The sequence below is a fragment of the Amphiura filiformis genome, chromosome 13 (genome assembly GCF_039555335.1).
Source record: "Amphiura filiformis chromosome 13, Afil_fr2py, whole genome shotgun sequence".
In the NCBI taxonomy this organism is placed as follows: Eukaryota; Metazoa; Echinodermata; class Ophiuroidea; order Amphilepidida; family Amphiuridae; genus Amphiura; species Amphiura filiformis.
The window spans coordinates 35553974-35577036 of NC_092640.1; the positions used below are offsets into that span (position 1 = coordinate 35553974).

General features: G+C 36.7%; 1 protein-coding gene across 1 annotated transcript; it reads left to right on the forward strand.

Annotated features, from left to right (window-relative positions):
• The first annotated feature begins 273 nt into the window (after positions 1-273).
• LOC140167266 (uncharacterized) lies at positions 274-21940 on the forward strand. The gene is made up of 4 exons (XM_072190602.1): positions 274-407; positions 10619-10806; positions 19917-19960; positions 21845-21940. The coding sequence occupies exons 2-4, from the start codon at positions 10629-10631 to the stop codon at positions 21923-21925; spliced, it is 303 nt and encodes a 100-aa protein (XP_072046703.1). The 5' UTR covers positions 274-407; positions 10619-10628; the 3' UTR covers positions 21926-21940.
• Positions 21941-23063: the final 1123 nt, after the last annotated feature.

The window sequence follows — 23063 nt, forward strand, 5'->3', positions numbered from 1 at the left end:
ACCCTTATGGCCAGAGGATGACGATGATGTGAATTGTGAGTACGTTTGAATAACTTTGAACTTGACCGTCTGTACAAAGTTCAATGACCTTTTTCCACTAAATGAGGGGTGCTGTTGAAATGTCTCCATTTAATCACCTCTATGAAGTACTATTACTCTGCCAAATACGGCAACTTTAACACGATTTGCACGATTGTAGTGCCTATGAACTGAAATCTCTTGAACTACAAGTTTCTTTTATTTATACAACTATCTGATTACGTGGTTCGTCATTATTCGCTTTAACCCAAATTGGTTCGTACCGTGCGGCTGCGTTCAATAGTTAATAAGTCAGTATCGGTGTTTAATATTGGGAAAATCACGACAGCTCTGGTATCAGTTGATGGTATAGAATTATTATAAAGAAGGTCAGTATTGTAATATATATATACATAGGCCTATATCAAAATTATATAAAGTTTAATTGTATGTAATAATTTCATTTCCTGCAATTTAGGGAGTGTTCATAAATACCCGGGGGGGGGGGGGGCGGGGAAAAAGGAAGGGGACAAAAAAAGTTTAGGACCGTAAAAGAGGGGGCACCAAATAAAGTTTTTATGTGTTTCAAAAGGGGGGGGGGGCAAAAAGTTTTCTGCTTTAAAACCCAAAATATCTGCGCGCTTCGCGTGCATTGAGACGCTCTAGATATCACTTTTAATTCATCACAGTTCATGGGTAAGTTTTGGTTTTCAATGGTTTTGTTTGAATGTTGGCACTTCGTGGACGTAGTTCTATCAATATAACATTAAAGATGATCAGTGACATGCAACATCATGCACTATTAATGTATCCTATGATGGTTGCAGAGCCTCAGTTTCAGCCTTTGTTGTTACTACGTTTTGTACAATGAGGCTACTAACTACTAAATCACAATCTGGGTAGGTATGGGAAATACTGGTATTTTATTATAGAATTTTATATCTCTACATAGTAGGCTACAAACATGGTTGTGCACCAATCTGGTCCAAAACAGGGAAAAATACAACTAAATCAAGAAAATATTGCAAATTAATTGAATTTCTTTGCACGTAAACTGCGCACTTAAGTTTACTATTTCTCATGCGGAATAATTTTGTTCACATAGGCCCATGGCCGGTAAATTAACTCCCGGGTGGCGGGGGCACTTCAATTTGAAATGGATATAGGTGTAGGGCTGGCACTTTCACAGTAAGGGGCATTCTGTGAGAGCAAAATGTAAAAAATATGGGGTCAATGGGTGAGAGCATGATTTTTGGCATTCGGTGAGAGCAAAATGTAAAAAATATGGGGTCATTGGGTGAGAACATGACCTTTTTTTTTAAAGGAACCTTTGGGTGAGAGCCGAAACAGCGCCACAGAAACCTCGAACATCTAATTTCTCGTTCTAAATGGCTTTAAATTTCTTTGTTTTTTCAAAATAAGTAACAAAATCAGTGATAGATGAAATTTGTTGTTCAAATTGAAAAATAAGGGGTCTTCGGGTGACAGAGCATGTGTTTGTAAAAAAATATGGGGTCTTTGGGTGACAGCGACGCCGAAAAAGGGGGTCTTAACAGCCCTACATACGCGTCACTTTCAAAGTGGGAGTGCCCCCCCCCCCGGGATAAATGTTCAAATTAAACTTGTAAGGGTCTTCGGGTGACAGATCAAATGGAAAAATAGGGGTTTTTCTGGTGACAGAGCATGTGTTGGTAAAAAAATATGGGGTCTTTGGGTGATAGCGACGCTGAAAAAGGGGGTCGCAACAGCCCTACATACGGCGTCACCTCCAAAGTGGGAGTGCCCCGGGGGATTTACCACAGAACAGAGTGAGCACAGACCCGGGTGCCGCGGTTTTAGGGGGCAAAAACTGAAGCCTGTGTATGTGCATAGACCCTATAAAGAATGGTCTATGGTATGAATGTGTGCGATTTTGACCAAATTAATCTCATATTTGACCATTTTAGCTTTTTGCACAAATGTGTTCCAATTTTCACAATATTTGACCATTTAAGCTTCTATATGGCCACATTTTTTGCGCGGTTCGAACGCATTTGTACTATCAAAATAGCCACGGATCCAAATTATGCTGCCTCCAAATCCCGTATTTCATTTATTCCTGTCAAATCAGACAAACACCCTGATTTGGGACAAATCTAAATTTAGTATAAAATGAAAATGTCCATGTGGTTATACATGCGCAATTGTCCCACCGTATCGGGAATGTTTCAAAATTTTTTGTCCCTCAGTGACATGTGACCCAGATACCACACCACTGGAAACAACACTAATAAGTATAATGTTTGTTATACGATAATTATTTTTTTTGGGGGGGGAGGGGGGTCAAAAGTTTTGTCTGTCACAAGAGGGGGGTCAAAAAGTTTAGCGGTCCATCGAGGGGGTCAAAAACTTTTCGAGCGAAAAAATTGAGGAAAACCGGCCCCTACCAAAGTATTAATGAACACTCCCTTAACATGTTATGTGAGGTGCACATATTCATTGGTTACCGGCATACCTTACTTCCTGTTAAATAAAATGCACTAAAAAGGCTTAGTTCGGAAACGTCGTAATATGCAGTAACATTTTCATACCGAAATGGGGGACAAGCCTTTTTGGCAAGCCATTTTGAAATTTATCCACCCGGTGAGGACATATAATTATTGCGTGAGCACCTTTTTTTTTAATATGATATATTATGATCAATAATAACTGGCTCCCGGAACTGGCTGTATGTTACTTACGCAGTATAATGTGGGTCTATCTGGTGTAGCACCTGATATTAAATATGTTTATGATGTTTGACTTTGTTCACTTGTTGTATAGCAAATGACTTTGGTGTGACCCCGAGCGTGACTCGTGATATTTTATTTGTGGTAACGTAGTGTATACATTTTGTACATTAAGGGCCACTACAGACTTTTTAATTGATGTAGAAATATTCGATGTAGAAATATTTGGTATTTAATCTATTTCCATTATATTTATTTCGATGGAATTTCTTTAGGGAGTGTTCATTAATACTTTGGTTGGGGGCTGGTTTACCTCAAATTTTTCGCTCGAAAACTTTTTTGACCGCCCTTTGATGGACCACTAAACTTTTTGGACCCCGCTCTTTTGACAGACAAAACTGTTTTGAACCCCACCCCACATTATCGTATAACAAACATTATACTTTATATAGTGTTAATTGTTTCCAGTGGTGTGGTATCGGTCGCATGTCATTGAGGGAGGAAAATGTTTGAAACATTTCCGGTGGGACAATCAGTGGCGGATCCAGGATTTTTGAAAAGGGGGGGCACAAACTTAGAATAATCGGCGCGGCAGCGACGTACGTCGCGCGCTTGCGCGACACAGGGGGGTGTCTGAGGGGGGATGTGCCCCCCTCAGAAGTGAGAAACTTTTACACAATAAAGACCTAATTGAAGCCATTTGGTGGACTATTTTGTCACTATTATTGTGTACAATATTTAATTTTAAAAAGGGGAAAATTTGTGAAATGACAGTCCAATTGAAGTCATTTGTCGACAAGTTTTCACGATTATTGTGTAAATTATTGCTTTATAACTCTTGGTTTGGGTGACCAAAGCAGAAGCGAAAAGGGTAACTTCCTTATGCATACTCGACTCAGGGGGTGTCTGAGGGGGATGTGCCCCCTGAGAAGTGAGAAACTTTTGCAAAATGAAAACCTAATTGAAGCCATTTGGTGGACCATTTTGGCACTATTATTGTCTAAAATTTTAATTTGAAAAAGCCGAAAATTTATGAAATGACTGTCCAATTAAAGTCATTTGTTGACAAGTTTTCACTATTGTGTAAATTAACTATTTTAAACTGTTGCGATTTGGTAGTTCACAGCATCTTGCGGGTAGTGAGATTTGGCCAAAATTGCATTGATCATAAACATGATAAAGTGTACGGATGTCCAAAACAGAAGCAAAAACGGCTACCAGAAAAATTTTGCAAAATGAAGGTCCCATTTAAGTCATTTGGTGCATATTTTTACACTATTATCATTGCTTTAAAGGCCCAGTCAGTGATTTGTTCATCCGGACGATCGTAAAAATCATCAAAATTCAGATTTTGGTACCTTTGTCATTGTCATAGATGTGCTAACATAGCCTGTGAGTGGTTCAGCCGAAAGCCGTGCATTTAAGACAAAATAAGACATTTTACACAAATCTGTATTTTTTGATACTGACAGTATCTAAATTAGCTAGGCCTACATGTATTTGAATGGGGCTTCAACTTCGTCAGTACTGCTGTTTTCTTCGTTTTGTGCCAAATTTGTCATTTCAAAAATACCAAATGACAATTTGAATGACTTATCCTTCACTTTTAAGCAATTTATAAACAATTTAAATTGTTTTACACTTGCGCTGGGATCACTGAATGGGTCTTTAACTCAATTTGCACAATTTTAACACTTTATTGGACTTAGGCCTACTAAAGCATGCACAGATTGATGTTGAAGTCAGCAATCAGCATTGAGTCGTCTTAATACAAATGTTGGTGACAAAATGTGACGGGCCCTGCGTCGCGGGCCCGCAGTAATTTCACAGGCTTTTGGGCAGAGGACCCGCCTTCAAGCAATGCCTATAAATTAATAACAGATAACATGGATAAGAAGGCTTGGGCCTACTCAATTACGTGCAAATATTATTTTTCTCTTCTTCTTCATTTCTCTCATTTTCACAGCTTTTCGCCCCTTCTCTTCTCTCCTTTCCTCATTTTTTTAGCCGCGAAGAGGGGGCGGGCGCACGGGCCAGTGTGCCCTTCCCCCTGCCCCGCAACTGGTCCAAAACAGAAGCCTAAGTGGGCACTTACTTATCCATATGCGGAGGGAGGGTGTCTGAGGGAAGATGCACCCCCTCAGTATTTGGAAGAAATTAAAAATAAAGGCCGAATTAAAGCCATTTCATGGACCATGAAAGGGGACATGGTCCGGGGTGTGCCTCTGCATGGATCCGCCATGGCATGGGAGGCCGTTTATCGCAATTTATATCTTCCATAAAACATGTAAAAATGCAAAGCCAAACGAAGGGGTTTTTTTTGGGGTTTTTTTCAACAAAATTGTAAAAAAAAATAAAAAAATAGGACCCTCGAAAAGGGGGGGCACGGGCCCGGTGTGCCCATGCCTGGATCCGCGCCTGGGGACAATTGCGCATGTCAAACACAAGGAATACTTAATTTAGATTTGTCCCAAATCAGGGTGTTTATCTAATTTTACAGGGATAAATGAAATAGAGGATTTATTTGGAGGTTCATTAGACTACCCCGTAGTCCACTTGCCCATTCTGCATATACTCTGGGTATTGTATTTGAGCTTAAAACTCTGATTTAATTAATGTGTGCACAATTGATAGATTTTCACATCTGATCTTTTTAGGGACCCTACACCCTCTGTTTGTTAGGTCCCCAAGTGGACTACTGACATTGGATTGCGGTCAGAGATGCTTAACACGGCTGTCTATGAGCTTCTATGGATGAGATTGTCGGAAATCTGGCCTACTAAAATTGGCAATGATGTAATGCATCTTTAAATGGATCTGGCTTGTGATTGGTCGCCCAGATCTCGTTATGGTTTAAATCCTCCGGGTACCTATCATTACCATTAATAACTACATGGTACACAAGTCTGCCGCCATTGTGTTGTGTAATTGCATGAACGCGTCACTAAGTGCATGAGCGCGTATTGTATTTGCTTGCGGTTAAATTTGATTGATAAACAAGTGTGATTGACAGTGTGAGTGTCAGGGACTTTGCCCACTCAAAATCCCGTTTAAAATTGATAGTCCATAGTCTATTTTTAACCTGGAATTTCGCGATTAATAAACTTGCAGATTTTAAAATCAGAATTGTTCAGTGAAGTGCCAATACAATTATGACATTATGATAATTTATGTTGCATTCAATAATATAAGCCTACGTACACTTTACTTTTACTGTCACTAATATAATTATATAAACTTATTCATAACAATTTTATACTAGTTTATATTTTGATGTAATAAATATCAGTATTATAATTTCGAGTTCAACTGAATGCTTTCATCATACATTTATAGCATGCTTTTATTTATCAAAAATAGACTATGGCATAGTCTAGAGGTTCATAGGCAAAGCAGCATAATTTGGATCCGTGGCTATCAGGATAGTACACATACGCGCGAACCGTGCAAAAGAATTGGCCATATTGAAGCTTGAATGGTCAAATATTGTTAAAATTGGAACTAATTTATGCAAAAAGCTCAAATGGTCAAATATGAGATTAATTTGGTTAAAATCACACACACGTATACAAGCATCAGTTATGGCCCCTACGACCATTAACACCTGGGCCTGTGGTAGCTTGCGACATTAAAATTATGGATTTCGTTCTTATTTCAACTGCTTTCATCAATATAATGTAAATTGAGTTTTGTTTAATACCACCATTCTTTCCCAAGAATATCAGCATTTTCAGATACAAGAATTGTTTTCTGTAATCTATGTCATTGTTTTAATTAATATTGTCTTGTACAAAAGTTCTTGTTTCCAAATATTCTTCTCATAGTTCGTATTCAACAAACAAAATGAAATAACAAATTGAAAATAAAATGTGTAGTTTACAATAGGCCTAGGCTCACACCTTCTCAGACCCATCCACACAATAAATAGGTAAATAAAGTAATAAATAAATAAATAAATAAATAAATAAATAAATAAATAAATAAATAAATAAATAAATAAATAAATAAATGCTACTCACATAACTTAAAATAATGTATATATATATATAATGATAGGTTACAGGTTATGGTATTTTTTCATGCGCATGATGTAAATCATAGGTTACAAATTATGTTCTATTTTGCAATTATCATTGCCATAAATTATGATTAATGAACCTAAATAAATCAAACATCAAATGAGAATAATGGAGCTTCTATTATTAAAAAGGGCTAAAAAAGGGGGACCATATACAAGATGACATCATTACAAAATATTTTGCATTTTACAAATGAAATACATGTAGGCCTATATCTAAAATAACATAAACACGCCCGGGAAACACACACTAGCGCATAATATCACAATCATGCTTTACAATACTGTACAAATCGTAAAATTCCACTGTCGTGTGTTTTAATATAAGTAGATTTTAAATTACAGAACTATAAAGTCCCGTTGATATTGTTATATAAGTTTATTTTCTCATCTCCATTCGTCATCGTACTAGTGGGACGTCAAAATCTATCGTTTCCAGGTCAACTGATTCATGCTCTCTGTGTTCGGAACCACGATAAAAATGATCATAAAGTCAATTGGTATACAAACCATGCGTGGATGACGTATGGCGCAATCGATACCAAGGATAGCTAACTTATACAGTGATTGATTTTCTTGACCAGTTAAATGCTACCTGGTCAGTGGCCTGACGGTGTTTTTAAAATTTAAGATATTTTCTCTAATATTCAAACTAATATAATGAATGCAGCAATTAATATTGCCTATTGTTTTAATAGACTCAAAGTATATATGACGCATAATGTACTCGTGCAAATGTATTCGTCAAGATAATCGCACTTGCCATGGAGTTATTGCATTTATTTAAATGCAATAATTCCACAACGCGTGCGATTATCTTAACTAATGCATTGTACTCAGTTCATTATCCTTATCATAAAATATATATTTTTTAAAGGATCACACACACTAAAAATGGCAATGAAAAACGCAGCACAAACCACATTTTGATCACGAATTGTCTTCACTTGAAGCAAGAATTAATTTTGAAACGCGAAATGTTATTGTTAGCCACAAACTGACCAGCTACTCAGTGCCTACAATTTGAATTGAAATTAATGGGAGTTTAAAAGGGAAAAACATTTACCAATTTCCTATTATAAGATCGTACATTATGGCTTTAACCCACAGGATCAAAGTATTTAATGGGAAATTTTAGACATTGTTTTGTATTGTATTTTAAAAATAATGATGTAATAAATAAAAGTTTACATTTACACCATAAGAAATGATGCAAGGAATCCAACTAGCACAGCAGATTTCTGAAAAAATGAGCAGTTTTTGATTTAAATCAAGTTTTTAAGCGTTTACCATTTTTGATAAATATATGTTAATTTCTTTCTTAAATTAACTATTTCACTTTATCCCTAATGCTTCTACAACTTTTAGATGCAATTAAATACCTCTATGATGTTTTCCCCGTGATTTTACCACTCGTTTTCTTTGGAATTTTCACATGCAGAAACACGTTTCGATTTTGTGTAAAAACCTCAAAGGATTGAGCATGTCAAGCATTCATTATTATGGGGTAGGCCTATATCATGCAGTTCTTGGAATTAAAAAAATCGATTTAAATTTTAAAAAAATCAAGGAATCGTGAGCAATACTTGTCCACTACCATATACCCTACTTAATGTATATAGGGTGTCCCAGACAAAAATACCGGGTGAATTAAATTGAACATAAGTCGAGAAATAGACATTGGAATCAAAAAAATTACACTGTAGCGCGTAGCGAATTTGATTGTGCATCATATGTGATGCGATCAAGCAAAATCATTCGGAACTCGGAAATATTGATTTCCAGATATAGGCATACAAAGGAAATATTTCCTTTTGTTTCCTGTTTTTTTGGAAACTCTTTAAATTGCTTATATCTTTGGAACTGGTTGATTTGGTTGAATGGTGTTTTCTGCAAAATCCAGATTTGTAAATGCTTTTTACTATCCTATAAAAAAAACTGAAAAATTAATATTTCAGAGTTCCATCTGATTTTGCTTGATCGCATCACATATACTTGTACGCAAATTGTATTTGATTCGGTTGACTGGTTGCGAAGAAATCAACGATTACATAATGCGCGCATCATCAACAGGCGCTTTTTGCATACTCGCTCACCCCTTCCTAAAGTTTGTGTATCTCATTAAATCTATTCCCCATTATCTATTTTATAATCCGACTATGTTATGCTATTTATGCTTTCACTGATGATATATGAAGATGAACAACTTGTCTGAGAAAACTTTAATTTTTGTAATTGCAAGCTTCCCAGCTTTAATTCTTTATATTATGCAAATAATTATTTTATATTTTCACTTTCCAAACACATTTGAGCCAAGAATGACAATGATCAAGTGGTTACAGATTTACGTGTGATTTCTGATACCATGCACTATTACGATGAAGTTTTAAAAGACTTAAACTTTGCATTACAATTTCTTGGAAATATTCCAAAAAAATTAATGTGTGTGAGAATTAGTTTTTTTGGCCAGCTGGGATTATTTATGGAATAATTCTTTATGCAACGATTATATCAACATTATCGAAAAAAAAGTATCGAGCGTCATCTTACATGCATGTTTTCAGTTTTTCAAATTTGAACAAACCCTAATAAAATATTTCGCAAGAAACAGATTGTTTAAAAAACCCAAAAAGGATTTCAACGAACAAAATATAAAGCCCATTAAGGGAAGGGGTATGAACGTTTGGACAGTATTTATTTTGGGACATAAGAGCACATCAGACATATCGAATTGCATTTTGAATACGAAGAATGTCCTTCTGATATCAAATAATTTTGATTTTTTGAAATTCACAATGTAATACACATTTTATGGCAAATCATTAAAATTGATATTTTTGATATTTAACAGTACTTGAAGTAAACTTTATAAATCTGATGATTTATACTTAAAAGTGTATGTAGGTGGGATGAAAAGCCGACGATCAATTGAAAATTTTGACCTTTCGTATTGAAGATATGGATTTTTTTCCCAAAACACCCAACATAAAATTAGGTCTTTTGTTTTAGAAAAATCCATATCTTCAATACGAAAGGTCAAAATTTTGAATTGATCGTCGGCTTTTCATCCCACCTACATACACTTTAAGAATATATCATTAGATTTATATAATTTACTTCGAGGACTGTTATATATCAAAAATTTGAAATATATCAAATTTTTATAATTTGTCATAAAATTTGTATTATATTGTGATTTTCAAAAATGAAAATTATTTGATATCAGAAAGACATGCTTCGTATTCAGAATGCAATTCGATATGTCTGATGTGCTCTCATGTCCCACAAAAAAAATACTGTCGAAACACAATAAACGCTCATTCTAGATCCCTTAAACATTAAAACAACTTGTGCCCATTGTGTTGAAGGATCTTTCTTTCAAACTTGGAATGAAGTGAACTGACGCATACGTTATGTAATCGCTCATTTCTACGCAATCTGTCAACCGATTCAAGTACAACTAGCGTATAAGATGCATAATAAGATGGTCTACATGCTGCTTTTTAATTTTTTTAAATTTTGATGCTTATTTCTCGACGTATGTCCAAAGTCATTCACCCGGTATTTTTCGGGGACACCCTGTATCAAGTTTCATGAAAATCGGTCATTACTTTGTAGTAAACATGGTAAACATGGTAAAGGAAACGTTGGAAAGTAACTGTTAAAGTTGTTACGAACGAGCTTCTTAAAGGAAGGATATAATGATTTCATGAGTTTTGATTCGCAGCTAAAAAGTAAAGGGTTATTATTATTATTTATTTAGTCACAAATTTCTTATATATATATTGCGAATGATTTCATTTTTCATATACAGAGAATGGAAGATGAGTTTCAATTCGAAATATCGCAGACGGGATCGCAGAGGATACTTTTACCCTGAATTCGATGAGGATTTAAGCAGTAGGCATGGTAGGGAAGATCACATAACCCGCCCTTGGAAAGATCTCCGAGATTTGAATTCTTCTTCGAATTCTTCTTCTTCTTATTTGAATTCTGATTCAGGTGAGTATTTGAAGACCTGAGCGCAAGAAGACCGTAAGTCCACTTGGCCCCTCAACATGTATACACTAAAGTTGGGTTTAGTTTCGTATAGTTTGGTAATGTTTTATACATGTTTAGGGGCCAAACAAATCTTTCACAACCTTTCATGATGTTTTCACCGTGGAACATGTATTAAACATTATAAAACCATAAGAAACTATACGTAACTTTAGTGTATACATGGGGCCAAGTGGTCTTACGGTCTTCTTGCGCTCGGGTCTTTATTACATTAGGCTAATGGTATTATTTCATATAGCCAAAAAGGTGGACATTTTTTGTAAAAAGCTGTTTTTTTTTCAGGAATAGGTGTAGAAACATGTGTACTATCACTGACAAAAACTCCCCGCAAATCCCCCGTGGGCGTTTTTCAAAATCCAAGATGGCGTCCAAAATGGCTGCCATTTTCATATTTTTTCATAATTTCCCAACCATACTAGCTAGAAACACAAATAAGGTATCCAAACATATGTTTTGAGGTATGAGGAATATTTATAAATCCATATTAAGAAGATTCAACCCTTTCAAGTGTCCAAAATCCAAGATGGCGTCCAAAATGGCCGCCATTTTCATGTTATTATCATAATTTCCAAACCATACTAGCTAGAAACACAAGTAAGGTATCTACACATATGTTTTGAGGTATGAGGAATCTTTATAAATCCATATTAAGATAATTCAACCCTTGCAAGTATCCAAAATCCAAAATTTGCCGCCTTTCCAAATCCCGGATCTGGATTTTCAAAATCAAAAAGTCAATTTGAGACCAAACTAGGGCATTCTGGGGTGGCAACTTTTCAGACCAGACCATAGAGCAGTTCTTGATGCGGACACTGAAAATATCAGGAGGAATGACACATGGACGGGACATTACAGACAGCACATTGACCAAATGGGTTCATGCTCTTCCTCGATGTGCTTCTATCTGTGACACATTGGAGCAGTTTACTGGAGTTCACACTGGCACATCAGAGCAACACAAAGATCTACAGAGTTCACAGGTAAGAGACACCAAGGATCGCGGCATTTTTGAAGAATGGTTAAATGCTCATCTACCGTTTGCTGGTTATGAGTGCCTTGGGTCGTCTGCTGAAATCGTTCACAGAACACTATGACTTGCCACAGAATTGCCTCTTCGTAGTAGACGGTGGTCACCTACTTCGACATGCAATTTGGTCTAAGTCATCCAGACCATGGTGTTTGTCTAGCTTACACTTCACTTATCCTGAATCAATATGGAGTCCAGACCACTGTTGTATTTGATGTCTATCATGGAAGCAATACATCCACAAAGCAAGAAGAGCAATGTAGAAGAGCTGAAAAGTGCACATCGAGTGATATTATTTGATAAGAGCATGCCTACCACAACAACCCAAGCTGCATTAGTAACAAACTTGACTTACTTGACTTAACTGTACAGGACGTTGTGTCTCTTTGCCCTCTGCCGAGTAAGCCTCTTCCATTCAGTGTTGTCTGTTGCTTGTGTCTTTGCTTCATGTGGGGTCAATCCCAAGTCCCTCTGAATTTGGTCCTTCCATCTGGTTGGTGGACGACCTGGTGGTCTTGTCTAATTTCTTGCTGACGTCATTAATGTAGGCTTGGTGGGACTCTGATGTTGAGACTCTGTCTGATGGAATTGTTGCAGATTTTATCAAGTAGGGAATCACCAAGCATTGCCCTAAGGCATCGCATTTCAAAAACATCCAGTCTGTGTCGATCGGATTAACGTAACACCCAGGATTCTGACCTATAGGTGGCAATAGGGAGGATGAGCGATTGGTAGATCCTCACTTTCAGCGATCTGGTGATGTCATGGTTAGACCAGATGGTATTTTTCAATCTACCGAATGCCCAGGCTGCCAACTTTGTGCGATGTTTAATATCCTCTTCTACTGAGGCCGGGCACACTACTACACTGCAAATGTTCCCGAACACGTGACGCCTCTCAGACGCGTCCGAGGTGTTCATAATTGTCTCTTTAGAACACTAGTGTATTTGAAAATATGATAAGCCTTGCACATTAGTGTTCTTTTAGTATAATGTAGAACACATAGTATTGATCAGACGTGTCACAAGTGTTCTGAATGATTACATTGAATACTGGTGTTCAAAAATGGAACGCATGAGCAGATAGAGGCGTTGGAGAGCTGCGACGTGTCAGCGAGAAATACACGGTGCTCCTTTGAAGGAGGGATATAAGTAACAACAACAACAACAACAACAATGGCGATGCAACGTGAAACGCTTCCGGAAACGCTATAACAAACTGTCTTTTCCAAGACAAATGGGATGATAGTGAGAGTAAATTCGAAGGACTTAGAGAAGAATGAAATTCAGGGCAACTTTGGGAGCGACTCGGAGCCGTTGACAGCGATGAACAAGCATAGGAGAGACACAAGAGGGTGACTATGGCCGAGCGATTTTAATCGCATTAAAATGCGTTGCGCTGTCAGCTGCGGGAGATACGATCGGCGAGGGTTCGAGCCTTGGGCTTGCCTTAGGTGAAAACTCTCTGATTTCATCGGAATTCTTCGGAACACCGCCATTTTCTTGTTTATACTACCATGCATTTGTTTATTGTCGAGTAATGAGATTTTGAAAATGTATAAATAAAGGTTGAACACCAGCATTCTGAAAATCAATGTTTGAACACGTGTCATGTGTTAAAAAACCGTTACATTTCTTTCATGTGTCCGAGGTGTTCATAGATAGTAATTTTGAACACCAGAGTTTAAAGGATTAGAACATGTAACACTAGTGTTCTGAGGTAATAACACCTGTGTTCTCTACATTAACACTAGTGTTCTCTAAATAAGTTGAACACGTGTCATGTGTTAAAAAACCGTTACATTAATGAACGCGTTCCATGTGTTCTGGCCAATTTACAGTGTACCCAGAAAGACGAAGTTATTTACTAAAATGGCATCTGGTTCAGCATGATATCTCTTGGATCGTCAGATATGATCTTAGTTGGGTTAATTTTCATTCCCCAACTGCTGCATGCTTTCTCCAAATCATTAGCGGAGATTTGCAGGTTCTCAAAGTTCATATCAATGATTGTGGTGTCATCTGCATATCGGATGTCACCCATTTGCACACCTGAGCCTAGATTTTGGACGTCCTTCATAACAAACTCCAGATATATATATAGATTGAAGAGGCATGGTGAGAAAAGACATCCCTGTCTAACACCAACTAGAACTTCAAACCAATCGGCGATCTTTCCATTTACCACGACTGAGCATTTGGTTTGCTCATACATTTTTGCAATGAGGTCTACTGATCGCAGACATTTCCACAGGACTTCCCTCCATCTGTCAATATGGTGTCAAATGCTGCTTTCTACAAAATTCCAGTGTATTGGAATGCGTCTTTCTTTAGCCATTTCAAAGATTTGGCGTACTGTAGACTTCATCTGAGGTGCCTCTGGAACTCCTGAATCCACACTGTTCCTCTCTCAGATGGTTATCTACAGTCTGTTGTATTCGGTTAAGAACCTACAGAATACTTTTATTGGGATTGACAGGAGGGTAATAGTTCGGTAGTTGGCTGGGTCCAGTTTATCGCCCTTTTTGTACACAGTGGTTTAGATTTTTACTCCAGTCTTCGGGGGTTGTCCTTCAGCCTAGGCGGTGTTGATGACATTTGTTGAACAAACAGCGACTTATATATGATATACTTATATGATCAGTGAGAGGATGCGTATGGCTGGAATTCATGTCATCCAGGCTGAAGCAGATGCCGATACATTGATTGTGTCCACAGCCCTTACAGTAGCAGAGACAGAGGAGCTACCAGTTGTGGAGGTGGGTACAGACACTGACCTACTTGTGATGTTGGTGTCCAGGGCAAGTTCAACAATAGCCTAGATACCTTCATGAAATCTTGCAGTAATCCTGAGATAGCGTTCTGAGTAAATGATTATCCAGCAAGCATTGGGAGATACCAGGAACTACGTGTTGGCACTTCATGCCATCACAGGGTGTGATACAGTCTCAGCCATCTATCGCCGGGGAAAGCGTAACCCTTTCAACATGGTACACAAGAAAGGCAAAGATGACTTCCTAGGGACCTTTGCGTACAGTACGAGTAGGCATGATGAGGTACAGAAATAAGGTGAAGGCTTCATCCTTCAGCTTTATGGGGCCAGCAAATATGATTCACTTAATGAGTACCGCCACATGGTGCCTGGATGTAAGCCTGATGGATGCAACACTATGACATGTAGTTGCAAGAAACTAGGTCTTCACTGTACAACATTCAGTGGCGGCGCCACGGGGGGGGGGCATGGGGGGATGCCCCCAGTCAGAACTCTTGCCCCCCCTGTTGCCCCCCCCCAGAAAAAACCCAAAATTACGAAAATTTCCACTTTTTACGGTAATTTTGCGCAAACTTTGTTGATTTTGCCCCCCCTGAAATTCACTTTGCCCCCCTAATGCCCCCCCGAAAAAAAATTTCTGGCGCCGCCACTGACAACATTGTGCAGACAATGCAGTGGCTATACTTGTTGCAACACATCATCAAAGAGGACAATGAAAATGAAACAGCGATCACAGCTGCTGAAGGCACAGAGCCGGCTGAATTTTAGAATTAAAGGGCAGGTCTATTGCGAAAACAACACCATATCATTGGCAAGCTAATATTATGAGGACAATGAAAATAACTCCTTTTTTTGAGAAAATAAGACGTTAAAATTGATATTCCGCAAAAACCAACTTCAGCGGTGAGTTCCTTCGAACGAGACAGATTTGGCCTAGAAAAACGGTGACGTCATGAAATGAGATGTGCCCGCTTTGAGAAAGGGACTATAAACGCTCTCAATGGACAGAACGTATACTGTTGTTGTTCACAGAAAAAAATTCCAAATTAAGTATTACAAATTTAATGGTTTTTAAACATATGGATCAAATCAGCCGCTTCTTTTTTATATATTAGACAATTGTGATATTACGATTCATATGTATATCAATATCATGAGAAATATTAGGCCTAAAAATAAATACATAATTTGAGCTTAGAATTTCATCTGAGACTAGCATATAAACCGTGTTAAGTTCACAAACTCATGTACATCTGATTTCCCTGTATATTGCAACGCAATAGTTTCAGTTGGATGAAATATTACAAAGCGAACGCATAGAAACAATACTGTGCTTGCTTTGTTCCCGAAATGAGAACAATGGTGTGCATATTGTTATGCAGCATTGTTATGGTAAGTGATAGTACAACTCTTTGTTGCTAATGTCAAACTTGTCAAAGTGATTGTGATTGTATGATGAGAGCGTGATATAGTGCCCGCTTCATTTACCTACGTCATCAGCCAAACGGGGGGAGAACACGTACGCTTCAAACGGGGGAAGAACACGTACGAGGCTGAACTTTACCCACACAATTTCTCCTTTTTCAGGAGAAATACGCACAAAAAATTGCAACAAGTGTCAACTTGTAATGTAATAATTATTCTCTTCGAATAGAGATAAACTTGTTTTTGCAATAGACCTGCCCTTTAAAGGTATTTCATAACTGGAGCAACGTACCTCTTTAACCACAAATTTTCAATCTGATGCCATTTTTAGCCAATTGAGTTAGGTTTCTATAGTTGGAGGTTTCATCCAAATCGTATGGCTCCAGATGCCCTACCAAGCAAACACAAAACGTTTTCGACATCATTCGCAAAAGGTATAATAAAAGGTTGTCAGAAAACGTTTAAATGTCGGGTTATATAAAGGGTACATTAATTATATAAAACGTTTTCATAACATTAAATAACATTTGTTGGCAATTTACTGCACAGCAAACACAAATGTTTTACAGAAAACATTTAAATGTCGGGTTATATAAAGGGTATAAAAACGTTTTAATAACATTCCAAAAACATTTTTGAAAACTTGGTACAAATCATTCTAAACAGAATAATATTTTGGGGTTGAAAAAATATTTTGCAAAAAATGTTTGCCCAAAATATTTACAATAACGTTTTTAAAATGTTTTCACGACCTTTATATACCCGACATTTAAATGTTATTAAAAAGTTTTGTAAAAAACGTTTTAAGAACATTTTGTGTTTGCTGGGTGCAAATATTTTAACATAATGTTATTTAAGTGTTGACAAAATATTTGGCCAAAAAAGTTTGCAAAAATATTTTACAATGACATTTCGAAAACATTTTAAAAATATTGTTGTAGTGTGTTTTCATACAAAACGTTTTAAAACGATTTTATGACCTTTATATAACCCGACATTTTAATGTTATTAAAACATTTTTACCTAAACCAAAACCCAAAATATAACTTATTTAAAACGTTTTAAAAACGTTTTTGTGTTTGCTGGGTAGTTTGGTCTCAAATTGTGATTTTTAAATTACAGATCCGGGCTTTGGAAAGGTGGCAAATTTGGGGCGTCATTTTGGATTTCGGATACTTGCAAGGGTTGAATCATCTTAATATGGATTTATAAAGATTCCTAATACCTCAAAACGTTTAGATACCTTACTTGTGTTTCTAGCTAGTATGGTTTGGAAATTATAAGATAAGCATGAAAATGGCGGCCATTTTGGACACTTGCAAAGGTTGAATGATCTTAATGTTGATTTATAAATATTTCTCATACCTCAAAACATATGTTTGGATACCTTATTTGTGTTTCTAGCTAGTATGGTTGGGAAATTATGAAAAAATATGAAAATGGCGGCCATTTTGGACGCCATCTTGGATTTTGGAAAACGCCCACAGGGGATTTGCAGGGACCTTTTACCAGTGATTCTATACTATTCCAGAAAAAATCAGCTTGTTACAAAAAATGTCCAGGTTAAAACTAATACTATTGGCCTATATAGCGAGTCCATGGTTTTCATTCTACCATCAGCCAATGGGAAGCCTTGATTGTGTCCGTTTGTCTGCAATTCGCATGCGCCACACTCTCAGCGGCAATCGGCGAGACAGTATGAAACTAGCAAAAACGGTTCAATGTTAATACAAATCACCCACTCATACTTCAAAGAATTTGGAGATAACATTGTACCAGGCAAACAAATAATGTGTGATTTGCATAAAAAATAGATTCCTATTTAAATCATCGTTTTCACTGATAGCTACTGATCGCATTGTCCCCTTTTAATTTCGAGCCAAATAAATGAGGTTAAACGAAGATAATTTCATTCCAGCGCCTACAATGCGTGTATTTAGCTCGCCGATTATTATTATCATGATTATCGGGAGCTTCACGCAGCTGCTGGGATTAAAACAAGACGTTTAAGACGAAAGCGATACACACACAGTTTATGCGTCAAGTCGACGTACACTATAGTGCATTATGCGTGTATACACTTCTAGTGCCCGTTTCTATTCATCGTTATGTATTCTTCTCCCGTGCATTATTTTCGCGAACTACCCTCCACAGCCCAAATTATATAAACCTGCACGCTAAACAATGCATTATCTAAAACCTGCACGCTAAACAATAGATTCTAGATAATACGTGCACGCTCAAATACTAGAAATACTACTTTCACATTTACCATATAGTAGAGTTAGGTGACGCTTTCGACACAGAGGTCACATAACTATATAATTGTCTGTTCGATATATATACCATCAAAAAAGTACGAATATACATTCTGTGGTGTTAAAATGGTATAGTTACAAACGGTGTTCTATAATAGGGTACAATTACCGAATAGGGTGCAACTCGCTAGACGTGAGTCCAGTCCTCGTTTACGGAGTTTAGGGTTAGGGTTTAGGGTTGAGGTAGGGCAGTCTTGTAATAAGACTAGTAGAGTTGCACCCTATTCGGCAATCGCTCGTGCAAAGATCATTGTCATAAATTATGATTAATGACCTCAAATAAATCAAACATCAAATGAGAATAATCGAGCTTCTATTAATTAAAAAGGGCCAAAAACAGGTGGATCATAATTATACAAGATGACACCATTGCAAAATATTCAGCATTTTACAAATGAAATACATGTAGGCCTATATCTAAAATAACATAGCCGGGCCAGGAAACACACACTAGCGCATAATATCATGATCATGCTTTATAATACCATAGGCCTTCAAACACATGTGTTTGAAGGCCTATGATAATACTGAACAAATTGTTAAATCCCAATGTCGTGTGTTTTAATATAAGTAGATTTTAAAGTTCAAATTATAGAGCTATAAAGTCCAGTTGATATTCACCGTAGTACTAGTCGGACATCTAAATCGATCGTTTCCAGGAGAACTGGTTCAGTGCTCTAAATGATCACAACATAAAGTCAATTGGTTACAAACCATGCGTGAATAAGTTACTAAAGTATGACGTATGGCGCAATCGATACCATTGATAGCTAAGTTATACAGGGATTGATTTTCTTTACCAGTTAAATGCTACGTAGCTGGTCAATGTCCTGACGGTGTTTTTAAAATGTAAGATATTTTCCCTAATATTAAAACTAATATAATGAATGCAGCAATTAATATTGCCTATTGTTTTAATAGGCCTACACTCAAAGTGTATGACGGATAATGTACTCGTGCAAATGCATTCGTCAAGATAATTGCACTTGCCATGGAGTTATTGCATTTAGCTCTTGAGCCTATCGGCTCTCGAGCTAAATGCAATAACTCCACGGCGCGTGCGATTATCTTGACGAATGCATTGCACTCAGTTCATTATCCTTATCATAATCTCGCCAATCGTATTATTTATCATAATTATTGGCAGCGCTACACGCAGCTGATGGGATGTACAAACAAGACGTATACTAGAATCACGAGGTGAACTTACACACTACTCAAAAAGAATGTATCAACACTGCAGATCGTCTACATCAGGTTAATAATTGTTTTATATAGGCAGTGAAAATGCTCCGCCAGAACTGATTGTCCAAATTGACTGCCTCGGTTCAATACGCATCATACGGCCACACATTCAGATTTTCTTCATTGAAGCTAACGAGTAATTAGGCCTATATAAAATCACTTCATTACCTGATTATGAACACCTAAAATCAGACATGGACACCTTCCGATAAAAGGTGTTTGAATGAAGTTCGTTATTAACATGTATCCAATTTTTATATTGTTAGACATTGACAGCTTTACATCGGGCTTCCAAGATGATTTTTCTAAGGTGAGCTTTCCAGCAGCAGGAGCCTCCTCAGTTACATCATTGGTAACCTTTGTTTCTAGAGATACTGTTTCTACTAAAGAAAAGAAGATAATTACACTGAAAAGGGGTGATATTGCAGCCATTGGCGTCAATCCCAGGAGGATATATCAAATGCCCCCCCCCACGTTTCGGCAAATACTTCCTTGGTCTAAATAGGCTACTGTAAAAATACTGGCAATATTCGTATCATACCTTAATTTTTGGCTAAAATAGAATAAATTGTAAATTTTTTTCGCGCTCTGCGCGCACTTCATCCATTAAATTTATTTTCTTCCCCCTCCCCTACCTCCTCCCTCGACACAAAAAATCCAGGCACGCCACTAGAAATGAACTGCAACCTGCTTCATTTTTCGATTTTTTACAGCTAATATTCTATACAATAGTGTAAAAAGTATCCACCAAATGCCTTCATTTTGACGCCCATTTTCTAAAAATTTCCCGCGGCTGAGGGGGCGGGCACATCCCCCTCAGACACGAGAGACATGTGTCGCGGTCATATTTAAGACAACTTGTGTACCCCCACTATCAACTTACTTCGGGTTGACGCCCTTGATTGCAGCTGAAAATGTGACTACATGCCGAGGGGGCACTCAACCTTTAAAGTGACGGTATGTGCCTGTCAATAGGCCCCCTTTTTTTTTTCGAATATACCGAATAACCCCCTTTTTTAAAAAAAGCCATAACCGATGACCCCCTTTTTTAAAAATGCCAGACCCGATGACCCCCTTTAAAAAAAAACATACCCGATGACCCCTTTTTTTTAGGTCCGGCTACCCAATAACCCCCTTTTTTTCTAAAATTGTATCATAAAAATACCACGAAATAATGCAGAAACTTTCAAATCTGTTGTATTTGTTTTGTAAATCGGCAAAATTTGGGACGAGAAATAGAATTTTGCTCCATTTTTTCCCAAAAATTTTCTAAACGATGACTCATTTTTTGACATTTTATACCCAATGACCCCCATTTTTCGCAATATTATACCCAATGACCTCCTTTTTAATTTTGTTTGTGCTCAATGACCTACTTTTCTTAAAACAACGTTTTGTACCGATAGGACCCTACTTTGGAACGCTGGTAGGCACATACCCGTCACTTCTAAAGTTGAGTGACTCCTCCCAGAACAATAAGGAGAACGTGTTCACTGCAATGTTCCGTTTCATACCCCCTCCCCCAAAATGCATGTTGAGAAAAAGCTACGAATTATTAATGTCACCGAATTACGTAACATGATTATGCGCTTCATAAAAAAATGCACTGAGCTCGGTAGTTAAAAGTAATGCTAAAAATAGGAGGGGGTCATAGTTTTTACAGCAAAAATAGGGGGTTATAAAATTATTAAGGATTGTCGACTCAAAATTTTCACAGGCAACGCTTGCATTCTTTTAACTAAGACGTGGTGTGAATGCCATTGAGAAGATCTGATATCTGCATACAGAGAAATGGTGGCCATACCCTGATGGCCATGTGGGAGACTTATCTGTCAACTACTGTAAAGAAAGTGGTTAAACATGAGATTGAATGTTGCTTTGAGTTTGAATAGGATCCTTAATTATTTTTAATTAACTAATTTAAATCTACCCCTTCAGCTTTACAGGCAATACTTTAGGCTACTTGTCTCCAACCCTACTTAACTTATACTTGGTCCTTGTTTCGTGGTAAAGAAAACGTTGGAAAAGTAATTGTCAACGTTTGTTACGAACTATTCTAATGGAGGGACATGACGATATCATGAGATCCGAATCGCAGCTAAAATATTAAAATATTACTATTATTTTTATTACTCATTTTGGGCAAAAATTTCCCATTTATTCATATATTGCGAATGATTTCATTTTCATACAGAGAATGGAAGATGGGGAGTCAGAATTCAATTACCCTGAATCAGATGAGGATTTATATACTAGTAGTAGGAAGATCACATAACCCACCCTGAATCAGGTGAGTATTTATACATGATTCTCATTTTGATTTGATTTCATTTTATTCGGATCTCCATATTGCACATACAACAATACAAGGTAAATAGATATAAAATGCATTAAGATAAATAACATAATACACATAAAAAAAGAAAACAAGGAGATATCACAGGATAGCCCTTAAAGCCCAAAGGCTTATTTCCGAAGGGGTCCTTTATACATAGAAGGGCAAAAGGCATAAATAAAACCAAAAACATACGAATAAATAAATATATACAAGTGAATATTAAAAGTAAAAAAGTATTTAAACATGATTAAAATCATTAGAAACTAAATTTGGTTAAAAAGATGAGTTTTTACAGACTTTTTGAAACTTGGTTTATCAGAAATTTATTTGATTGCACTTGGTAAGTTGGCCCAATCCTGAATGGCATTATAATAAAAAGAGCCAGAAGTGATGGTAGTGGATTTTGGAACACGAAAATTTTGAGCACTGTTTCTAGTACTGTATTGGAGCACGTTTGAAACTCAAAGTACAAGAGCAGAGCATAAAATTTTCTTGATATTTTGATCAAGAAACTTTGCCTGTCTGTAAAGAAATTTGAGTCTAGAATTTACTTTTTTTTATGACATCAACCCAGCAAACACAAAAACGTTTTAAAAACGTTTTAAATAAGTTATATTTTGGCTTTTGGTTTAGGTAAAAACGTTTTAATAACATTAAAATGTCGGGTTATATAAAGGTCATGATAACGTTTTAAAACGTTTTGTATGAAAACACACTACAACAATATTTTTAAATGTTTTCAAAAATGTTATTGTAAACTATTTTGCAAACATTTTTGCCAAATATTGTGTCAATACTTACATAACATTATGTTAAAATATTTGAACCCAGCAAACACAGAAATGTTCTTAAAATGTTTTTTTCAAAACCTTTTAATAACATTTAAATGTCGGGTTATATAAAGGTTATGAAAACGTTTTTAAAACGTTATTGAAAATATTTTAAGCAAAAATTTGAAAAAAAAAATATTTTCAACCCCCAAATAACATTCTGTTTAGAATGTTTTGTATCAAGTTTTCAAGAATGTTTTTGGAATGTTATTAAAACGTTTTTCTACCCTTTATATAACCCGATA

What these genes read in the sequence shown, in the direction of transcription:
- LOC140167266 (XM_072190602.1), top strand. Translation starts at nt 10,629, where the DNA reads ATGAGTTTCAATTCGAAATATCGCAGACGGGATCGCAGAGGATACTTT. An exon ending in TTATTTGAATTCTGATTCAG is followed by an intron (nt 10,807 to 19,916) that starts GTGAGTATTTGA and finishes TTATATTGTTAG; the next exon opens with ACATTGACAGCTTTACATCG. An exon ending in TCCAAGATGATTTTTCTAAG is followed by an intron (nt 19,961 to 21,844) that starts GTGAGCTTTCCA and finishes ATTTTCATACAG; the next exon opens with AGAATGGAAGATGGGGAGTC.